The 10726-nt window shown below is 51.6% G+C and overlaps 1 protein-coding gene across 1 annotated transcript in view; it reads left to right on the top strand.

Annotated features, from left to right (window-relative positions):
* Positions 1 to 3565: 3565 nt before the first annotated feature.
* ANO8 (anoctamin 8) overlaps positions 3566 to 10726 on the top strand; it is a 42163-nt gene continuing 35002 nt past the window's right edge. The window contains exon 1 of the mRNA XM_033136636.1: positions 3566 to 3751. Coding sequence (XP_032992527.1) covers positions 3643 to 3751 — 109 coding nt within the window. The 5' untranslated portion in view covers positions 3566 to 3642. The remainder of the gene's footprint in view (positions 3752 to 10726) is intronic.

Below are 10726 nucleotides of genomic sequence, written 5' to 3'. Positions count from 1 at the left end.
AGATTTAAGAACGTGGGGGGAGATGGCCCTGTGTATAAGACGCCCCCTAATTTTTGACATTATTTTTTAGGGGGGAAACCTAGTCTTATGCATGGAAAAATACGGTAATTTAAGGTAGTACAAGGAGGTGCAGTGGCCACTTATACAGAGGACTTTTTAAAAAATAAAAAAGTAAGATTATTATTGCGGTGATGACAATTTGTCAAATAAACTCCGCAGAGGATATAGGCCTCTTCTGAGCCATGATAGGCAAGGAGAGCCTCCATATTCAGGCGCAGTTTATCTCTCAGCAGCAGATGGCCAAAATGAAGTGTCCCTTCCTGCCCCGCTGGTGAACTCACACTGTTTCATTGATTTGCTGGGCTCAACTGAGTTTTTATTTATTTATTCTGTGCACATGCATTAAAAACCCACTGCTTGTTTTATTGTAAGCACTTTTGGGTTGCCTTTGCAGGAAGGTAAAGGGACCCCTGACCGTTAGGTCCAGTGACAGACGACTCTGGGGTTGCGGCACTCGTCTCGCTTTACTGGCCGAGGGAGCCGGTGTACAGCTTCCAGGTCATGTGTCCAGCATGACTAATCCGCTTCTGGCGAACCAGAGCAGCGCACGGAAACGCCGTTTGCCTTTATCTACTTGCACTTTGACGTGCTTTCGAACTGCTAGGTTGGCAGGAGCAGGGACCGAGCAACGGGAGCTCACCCCGTCATTGCGGGGATTCGAACCGCCGACCTTCTGATCAGCAAGCCCTAGGCTCTGTGTTTTAGACCACTGCGCCACCTGCGTCCCTGGCCTTTGCAGGAAAGCAGGGTATAAATTTGGTGTTTCTCTTTTGCTTTGTTTCGGCTAAAAATCCTGCCACGTCCTTCACAAGGCATGTCCGGCGGATGGGGGTCTATTAACTCAAACATTGTATTTTAGGTATATAGTGTGGGAATGTTCAGGGATGCAGGAGAGGAACAATATCAGCAGAGTTTGCATTCCCCTTTTAAACACACACAGCGGATGCATTGCTCAGGTTTGCTAAAACCTCTATAATAATACCGTCCTTGTATTTTCCCCTTATTCCCCCTTAAAATATAAGACTCGACACAGTCTTCTATAAAGTTATGAAAAGTTTACTTACAGACATCCTGCTCACAATAGGATCCCAGAAGGCAGACTTTAGCACAGAAAAAAATAACATACTTATTGGAGACTATTCCATAGGGAAGATAGCTCCTTTTGTCCTCTCTTGGAGCCAAGAGAGCATCATTAGCTAAGCAGATGTTGCTTGCTTGAAGAGCGAAGTCATAGAATCCTAGAGTTGGAAGAGACCCCAAGGGCCATCCAGTCCAACCCCCTGCCAAGCAGGAAACACCATCAAAGCATTCCTGACAGATGGCTGTCAAGCCTCTGCTTCAAGACCTCCAAAGAAGGAGACTCCACCACACTCCTTGGTAGCAAATCCCACTGCCGAACAGCTCTCACTGTCAGGAAGTTCTTCCTAATGTTTAGGTGGAATCTTCTTTCTTGTAGTTTGAATCCATTGCTCCGTGTCCGCTTCTGTGGAGCAGCAGAAAACAACCTTTCACCCTCCTCTATATGACATCCTTTGATATATTTGAACATGGCTATCACATCCCCCCTTAACCTTCTCTTCTCCAGGCTAAACATACCCAGCTCCCTAAGCCGTTCCTCCTAAGGCATCGTTTCCAGGCCTTGGACCATTTTGGTTGCCCTCCTCTGGACACGTTCCAGCTTGTCAGTATCCTTCTTGAACTGTGGTGCCCAGAACTGGACACAGTATTCCAGGTGAGGTCTGACCAGAGCGGAATATAGTGGTATTATTACTTCCCTTGATCTAGATGCTATACTCCTAAGTCAAAAGAGGGAGACGGCGTCTGGCCCTTTTGCTTTTGTTACCTGAACACAGGTGAGGCTACACCCACCTCCAGTCACATATAGAGGAAGTCTGTCCCAGCCCAGGAGAAACTGGAAGTTGCAACTGGCTGGACCAGACTTCCCCTTCTATGTCCACTCTAGGGATGTTGTACTTGACTGCTCTTGTGTTTCACACCCCACATATACGATAAGTTATTCGAGAATTCCACCCGCCTCCTTCCATAAGCTTCATTCCATAGGAGCCAACTCCTAGGGGCCATGCTCCCTTCAGCCCCCGCCCACAATGAAATATTTGAGCCCCCTAAAGTTAATGGGCATTGCCATTCAAATGGCGTGCTTGTGATCGATTATGTGGGGGTGTCGGGGATTACCTGCTCCCCCCATAATATTTTATTCAGGTTCGCCCCCCCCCCTTGCTTCATTCTGACTGGGTATAAATGTGCAGCTGCTAGAATGTTATTAGCCCAATATTGGAAAGGGGAAGAGGATCCAACGATACAGGAGTGGCACCTAAAATTAGTAGAGTTCATGAACTTGGCAAAAATGACAGCAGCAATTAGGAATATTTCGAAACAAAAAATTATAGGAGAATGGAAATATGTGGAGGAATATTTGAAGAAAGAAGGAGTAGAAACAAAATTGGTGATCTGCTTGGAATGACTGACATACAGGAAAAGGTAATTATGGATAACGAGGGATAAGTATATAAAGATATTTTGTAACAAACTTGATTTATTAAATAAAGCATAGACAAGAACTTTAGTAGGAGACACGAAGACAAACTTTAGGAAGTCATTTTAACTTTTTTTTCCTCTTTTTTTCTTTTTTTTCTTTTTTGAGTTCTATTTTTACTTGTTTGTGTAATTGTATGTAATGATGTGGTTGTGTAATTGTCTTTTGTAATTGTGTAGACTGTGTTTGTATTATCTTAAAGAAATTTCAATAAAAACTTGTTTTAAAAAAATTTTAAACGAAAAAAAAAAGAAATATTTGAGCCCCCTAAATTTAATGGGCATTGCCATTCAAATGGTGTGCTTGTGATCGATTATATGGGGGTGTCGGGGATTACCTGCTCCCCCCATAATATTTTATTCAGGTTCGCCCCCCCCCTTGCTTCATTCTAACTGGGTATAATATTTTTTTAAAAAACTGGGGTGGCTCCACGTCAGTGGAGCATAGGAGACTCTGCACCTCAAGAGTCTTGGGTTCGAGTTCCCTTCCAACGCTACAGTCCTTATCCGCTAGCTCTCAAGTCTCTGGATCTTGCAAGGAGGGAGGAAATTAATCCCTCGCAGGCTGCTGGCAGATGGCGCTGAGGAGACGCAGGCCAACCAGACTATTAAAAGCTCCTTGCCTTTTAACTTAACTGCTCCCCCCCCCTCCCACCCCACCCCTCTCCTTTGTCCCTCCTTCTGGCTGTCTGCTCGCTCGCTCGCTCGGAGGCACCTTTCGACGCCGGTTGGGTTCGTGGATCTCCGGCAGGGGCTCACCTGGCCCGGGAAGGGGGAGAGAGATAGAGAGAGAGGACCCCCCCCCCCCTTTGCGCACCTGCCTCGGGTCCTTGCACCCTCCCTTCCTGCCAGCCTGGATGGCGCTTCGGTTGCTGCAGGTCGTCGGCAGCCCTGCACTCCCGCTACCGCCGCGCTAGCTATTGTGAGAGAGCAGCAGCCCGAGGTTTCTTGGCGAGCGGATGTGCCTGCATCCCGGCCTCTGCAATGCTGTCTTTGCGGTCCAGCCCTCAACCTTGAGCCTCAGCCACGATGCCAGAGAGCGGGGCCGGAGCGGCGGCGGGCTCCCAGGAGAGCGAGCGCCACAAGAGGGGCGCCACAGATGGAGAGGCGTCCGGGCCAGCTGCCACCGGGGTCCTGGGTGAGTATTTGGCCGGGGTTTGTTGAACCACCTCCGTGCGCTATCTCTTGGGAGGGTTGGGGCCGCACACAACAGTGGTGCAAGGGTGGTGGGGGCGGGGTGGAAGAGAGATGGGGCCGGGTTTCCCTGCTTTTCGGGGGTGCCCAGCAGACTTTGCCGAAGTTCCAGGGGAACCGAACCTTTGGACCCGACTAAACCCGGGATAGGGAAAGGAGGGTCGGCCGGCGCGAAAGGAGATGTGCCAAGCGATGCCGGGCATTCGTGGTACCCGGGAAAGCGCATCACTTGGGCGTCGAGCCATTGTCTCGAAATCGTTAAGCCCCTTCCGCTTTCGAGGAAGGAAGGGAGACCCTCGCCCAGCCTTTGTTTTGCAATGGAACAGCCACGGGTTTTCGGAAGCGTTTCGGGGGGTCCTCCTTTCCCCCGGTGCGTATTTTTACGCACGCTTGGACCCGACACCGTTTTTCGTCCGCTCTCTCTCTCTCTCTCCGCCTGATGTCATCCTTCCACAACGTGCAGGGGGAGCGGGGGGGGATGCTCTCAGCCCCATTCAGAAATTCTCCTCCGCCGTACGCTCCTGCGGAGGAGGAGGAGTGCGGAATTGCCGCCGCGGGCACAGAGAGAGAGAGAGACAGCGGGAGAAGCAGCCCCGGCGCTGCGGTCCACTGCGGATGCCTGGCGAGCCGCTTCTCGGGATGGCACCGCCGGGGAGGCGTCCGAGGGGCTCGGAGGGAGCACGTGTCGCTTGAGCTGCTGGCGAGGAGGCGGCCGAGGGCCGTGGTGTGCCGCGGTGCCGAAGGAGAGAGGAAGCGCAAATCCAAAAGCCGGAGGCCTTTCGACCACACCAACCAGGTTCTCCATACTGGACCCCTTTTGGGTAGATCGAAGCTTTGCGCCTTGAGTCTTTTGGGCACGGCTCGTAGTTCCGGGTGGAATGTTTTTGCCTCCAATGGCCTGGGATTTATTTACATTTTTTAAAAAATAAAATAAAATAAATAAACTCGGGCTTCTCCAGAAGAGAGTCCCACACCTTCACCCCAGGCAATTCGGATGTGCTTAACAGCTGGAGATTCCTTGACCAGTTTGGTCCAGCTTCTAGCCCTAACAATGGGTGCAAATATCTCCATGGGGCATATCCAGCTCCCTGGGTGCCCAGGCACCCCAAAAAATACCCTGTGAAGGAGCTGGGCACCCACGAATATCTGGGCCATGGCCATCATGCATGCTGCATGGCACCCACAGCCCTGGGCGCCCGCGGTTGTGGGGCCAAGCTGGCACTCCGGAGTCTTAACAGAGCTCCCTCTTCCACCACCAAGCTGCCAAACCACCCCAGTTTGTCTGAGTGAGCGACAGCTCTTTGATTCTGCAGCAAAGGTGACCTTAATTCAGCCTCCCCAAGGTTAGGAGTGGGGAACCTGGGGAGGGATGCCTGCAGATCCGGCAGAAAGAGCTCAGGATGACGGGGGCAGGCCTGCTAGGGAGCAGAGGCTCGAGACCCCTAGGGAGGAACCTGGAACACCCACCTTCTGCTAATGAACACAACTGCCCCGGGACACCGGGCGGGGTGGGGGTGGGGAGAGAAGTTCCCGAGCTATAGTTTGAAGCCGGGCATCTCTGTGCCACGGCATGCCGCAGAGGTCCACTTTGGATGTGTATTGTTTGGCAGCCCGCCACCCCTTGCTGTTTTGTCTTGGGAATTATTCCCAGTGCAGATGTGCAGCTTGTCAGAAGATTCAGGACAGCTTAAAGCAGCGGTCAGCAAACTTTTTTTTATCAGGAGGCCGGTCCGCTGTCCCTCAGACCTTGTGTGTGTGGGGGGGGGCAGACTATATTTTGAAAAATAGAAATACCCTGCAAGCTGGTCCCGCAGCTGCCTCCGGACCTGGAGGAGGAACGCACTCTGCACGTGCTCAGGAGTGCGTCTCGGCGCCACCCGCTCACCAGCGTTGGCGAGCAGTAGCCGCTCCATTGGTCCACCCCTGCAGAGCTCCCAGGTGGCCCATCGTCCGAGGCCAGGTCAGCGGGCAGGTGGCGCGCGGCTCACCCTCCAGCTGCTCTAGCGCGGCCACCGAGTGCGTCGCCAGCAGCAGTGCCGAGCTGGGTGCCAGGCGCAGGGCCAGCAGGTGGGCCAAGCTCCAGCTGAAGCCTACAATGCACCCGTCACGATGCCCATGGCGCGGCCCATACCCGCTGCCCGTCTGCCAACCTGTCCGTCCATGGCCGCACCGGGTGGCGAGACTTCCTGCAGCCAATCTGAAGCCGTGCCAGCGTTGCAGAAGTCAGTCCCGGTGTGGCGAGGTGTCCGCGGCTTCTTTTCAAGGAAACGCGCGCCGTGCCGGTTTAGCTCAGCGCGGGGACTGACCGAGCGGGTGGCAGGGTCTGTGGGCTGGATTTACAAGCCTGGTGGGCTGCATCTGGCCCCGGGCTGTAGTTTGCTGACCCCTGGCTTAAAGGAAGGACATCTTCACACAGGGCAGTTAAACTACTGTATGGAACTCCGTCTTGCAGGAACTCCCTCCTGGATACCAGTTTCTAGGAACCACAGAAGGAGAGCTGGTGGGCTTCCCATTGGGGCATCTGGCTGGGCACAGTAAGAACAGGATACTGGACCAGATGGGCCACTGGCCTGGCCTGATCCAGCAGGGATCTCCTTATGTCCTTGCATTAAGTCAGGTGTGTTAGGAGCTCCAGTCCAAGGAATGCAGTAATTTAACGAGGCTGATTCAGTCGGGCCTATTCTGTTTTGAAGAGAGCGTGCCCAGTTTTTTGCTTCCTGCTAACTCTGGTGAAAACCCAGCAGTGCCAAACATTATTAAGTGTGTGAGAGAAATGAGATCAGGTGCCCTGTGTACCTGGCATTCAGTCTGATCACTTGCCAAAACAGTTGCAAAAAAAAAATTAAAATTAAAATGTTTTTATTGCAGCAATTTGGAGGGGAAAGATTTGCTTTGCAGGAACCGGTGTGCCAAACCAAAACGATTTGCAAGACCACAGCTGCTAGCCCATCACAAACCTCCAGGCAACAGGTTTGGGTTTGGGTTTTAAATCCCCTCTGCCGGTTAATTGATGCCGCAGTCCTGTGCGCACTTACTTGGGAGTAAGTCGCACGGGATTCAGCAGGACTTTTCTGCTGAGTAATATGCACGTGGGAAGAAACAGGTTTTTAAGCTTTGCAAAAAGCATTTGGGTTCTTGTTGGGTGTTTGGTTAACAAAGAGAAGCTTATCAGGAGCTGAGTGTGTGGCGGGTGGCGCTGTGGGTTAAACCACTGAGCCTAGGGCTTGCCGATCGGAAGGTCGGCGGTTCGAATCCCCGCAATGACGGGGTGAGCTCCCGTTGCTCGGTCCCTGCTCCTGCCCACCTAACAGTTCGAAAGCACGTCAAAGTGCAAGTAGATAAATAGGTACCGCTCTGGCGGGAAGGTAAACGGCGTTTCCGTGCGCTGCTCTGGTTCGCCAGAAGCGGCTTAGTCATGCTGGACACATGACCCGGAAGCTGTACGCCGGCTCCCTCGGCCAGTAAAGCAAGATGAGCGCCACAACCCCAGAGTCGTCCGTGAGTGGACCTAACGGTCAGGGTTCCCTTTACCTTTACCTTTGAATGTTTAAGTTACAGGTAGGTAGCCGTGTTGGTCTGCCATAGTCAAAACAATTTTTTTTTTTTTTAAAAAAAAAATCCTTTTTCCTGTTATCTGAAGAAGTGTGCACGCACACGAAAGCTCATACCAAGAACAAACTTAGTTGGTCTCTAAGGTGCTACTGGAAGGAATTTATTTTATTTTTTATTTTGTTTTAGTTTTTATTTATTTTATTTTATTTTATTGTTTTTTATTTTATTTTGTTTTATTTTGTTTTGACTTCGAATGCTTACCGGTAGTTAACAAAGAGAAGCTTATCAGGAGCTGAGGTGTTAAAAAGGAAAAGCAGAGCTCCTTGTCCCACAGGCTGATATAATCGGAACTAAGTCGGGGAACAGGATACACTTTGCAGATGTTTCCGGATGTACGGGCCACAAGAATAAGAAATAAAGAACGCAGGGCATAAATAAGTCTTCCTGATGCAGCAGGGCCAACTTCGCTGGAACTGTTCTGATGCCGAATGCTGAAAGGAGCCCTGCGTTTTCAGAGATCTGCACCGCATCAAACATTTCCCCGGAAAGCCAAGCTGTTCCTGCCCAAGCTCCAGCTATGTCCTGTGTTTTTCTCTCTCCCCTGCGCTGGGATCCACGCCCTCCTCTAAGGCTAGGCTGCTGCCTGCCAGTGCGCATCTATCATGTACATATATTCTCCCAGCAATGCCAACCTCTTCCCCCACTCTTCCTGTGCCAAGGCTATCCCTGGGCACCCACAATGCCTGGACTGTTTCTTTCCTTGCTCCGAGAGAAGCAGTCTTTATTCCCGCCCAAGCAGGACCCAGATGACTATGATGGGTGAAGAGAGGCCTTCTTTGTCCATGCTGAATGTGTGGGGTTTTTTTGGGGGGGGAGGCGGGGGGGCAGTTTTCAACATCCTTCTCCAGAACCTCCCCAGCTTAGCAGGGGAAGCCGAATCCTGAAAACCGATTCAGCCTGGTGCGTAGGACGAGTTACGAGCCCATCCGCATACCCCAGAAGAAAACCGGGTTTGCTGAAGCCGGCAAAAATGGACCCGATTCACAGCTCACTTCTTAACCAACCTGGAAAGGTTGGAGTTGGGAACCATGCAAGATGTCAACTCTCAGTCCCAGTAGCCAGCATGGCCAGTGGTTAGAGACGATGGAAACTGGAGTATGGGAACATCTGGATGGAGTCAGAGGGCTGGGTGGGGGCGTAACTCAGGGCACAGGTTTTTTGGGGGCGCGCGTAGGGCTTCGTGAGCTGCTGCGTCCTTCTCAGGCACCCCATAGCTCCCGAGAAGGATGCAACACCTTGCAGCGCCCTGTGAGAGAGCCAGTGTGGTGTAGTGGTTAAGAGCGGTAGACTTGTAATCCGGTGAACCGGGTTCGCTTCCCCGCTCCTCCACAAGCAGCTGCTGGGTGACCTTGGGCTAGTCACACTTCTCTCTGAAGTCTCTCAGCCCCACTCACCTCACAGAGGGTTTCTTGTGGGGGAGGAAGGGAAAAGGAGAATGTGAGCCGCTTTGAGACTCCTTCGGGTAGTGATAAAGCAGGATGTCAGATCCAAACTCTTCTTCTTCTGTGAGCCTGGCACTGTTTTTGTGTGTCTTGCGAAAGCGAACCCTGGGCTCGCTTGGCACTGTGAGTGCGCCCCTCAAAGCCAGCCAGCCTGTGAGCAAGGGTGCCCCATATCTCCACGGTGTGCCCCATCCCTAGGCCCCAGGTGCCAGAGGGGGGAAACTTTGCCACTGCGCAGAGGGTCTTTCAGCCCTCAACTGAGAAGAAATATTCCTTAGCGTGTGCGAGAGACGGAAGAATGTCTCTGTTTAAAGAAGGGCCATTTCCTCCCAAGAGTCAGGAATGCTTCTCCTTAGATCAAGGAAGAGTAAACCTGTGGCCCCCCAGATGTTGCTCAGCATTAGAAGTCGACACGGCAGAAGTTTATAGAATTTTTAATATACAGCGGTACCTTGGTTCTCCAACTTAATCCGTTCCGGAAGTCCGTTCCAAAACCAAAGCGTTCCAAAAACAAGCCACGCTTTCCCATAGAAAGCAATGCGAAACGGATTAATCCGTTCCAGACTTTTTAAAACAACTCCTAAAACAGCAATTGAACACGGATTTTACTATCGTAACGAGACCACTGATCCATAAAATGAAAGCAGTAATCAATGTGCTGCACTATAAAATAAATAAGACAGTACATGGGACGCGGGTGGCGCTGTGGTCTAAACCACAGAGCCTAGGGCTTGCCGATCGGAAGGTCGGCGGTTCGAATCCCCGCAATGACGGGGTGAGCTCCCGTTGCTCGGTCCCAGCTCCTGCCCACCTAGCAGTTCGAAAGCACAAAGTGCAAGTAGATAAATAGGTACCGCTCCGGCGGGAAGGTAAACGGCGTTTCCGTGCGCTGCTCTGGTTCGCCAGAAGCGGCTTAGTCATGCTGGCCACATGACCCGGAAGCTGTACGCCGGCTCCCTCAGCCAATAAAGCAAGATGAGCGCCGCAACCCCAGAGTCGTCCGCGACAGTGACTTTAATAATAATAATAATAATAATAATAATAATAATAATAATAATAATAATAGTATACCCCTTCTGGTTGGGTTACCCCAACCACTCTTTTTCTACAGATGACTAAGGGTCAGGTGGAATTGAACGGGGCCTTTGGGGGGGGGCAAAGAACTGACGGGGAACGGATTTGGGGTGAAGGATCAAGAGAGGGATTTTTCCGTGGGCACCATTGGGCAGGGGGAGCCGTCAGGCCTGCCTTCCGCCACGACGCTGGGGAGCCTGAACGTGCATCTCTGCATATAAATGAGTATATGTAAGATTTATGCAAATTTGTGTCTGCAAGCAAGGGGTGGGGACGGGCATGCCCCAAATCTTCCTAAGTCCTTAGCGAAGCGGATGGAAAGCTAGAATTACTTTTGGTCGGCGCAGAGCTTTTGAGAGGGAGGCGGTTCAAGCCCCAGGGAACTCCCTGACCCCATTATTTCCCTACTTAGGGCAGCAAACCTTTGTCTGCTATCGCTCTGCGAGGCCTGATCCGGGAGCAGCCGTGCTCTTTGCACCCCCTTGGCTTCGAACCAAGGCCTCTTGCCGTTCACACCCATTTCCTGCCCGCCTGCCACCCGTTCCAGTCCGGCTGGATTTTCTTTTGTGGCGCAAGGTATCCGTGATGCCTAGAAGGCTTCTAGCACTGTGTTGGAGGCAGCAAATAGTCAAAATCATAGTTTATTGCGTTAGCCAATTGGCCATAGCACATAAAAAACATTCAGGCAGAAACCTGCCACAGTTATACAAAATATAGAATCATAGAATCCTAGAGTTGGAAGAGACCCCAAGGGCCATCCAGTCCAGCCCCCTGCCAAGCAGGAAACACCA

This window comes from Lacerta agilis, chromosome 18, assembly GCF_009819535.1.
Source record: "Lacerta agilis isolate rLacAgi1 chromosome 18, rLacAgi1.pri, whole genome shotgun sequence".
NCBI classification, from domain to species: Eukaryota; Metazoa; Chordata; class Lepidosauria; order Squamata; family Lacertidae; genus Lacerta; species Lacerta agilis.
This window is presented reverse-complemented; position numbering and strand designations above follow the sequence as displayed.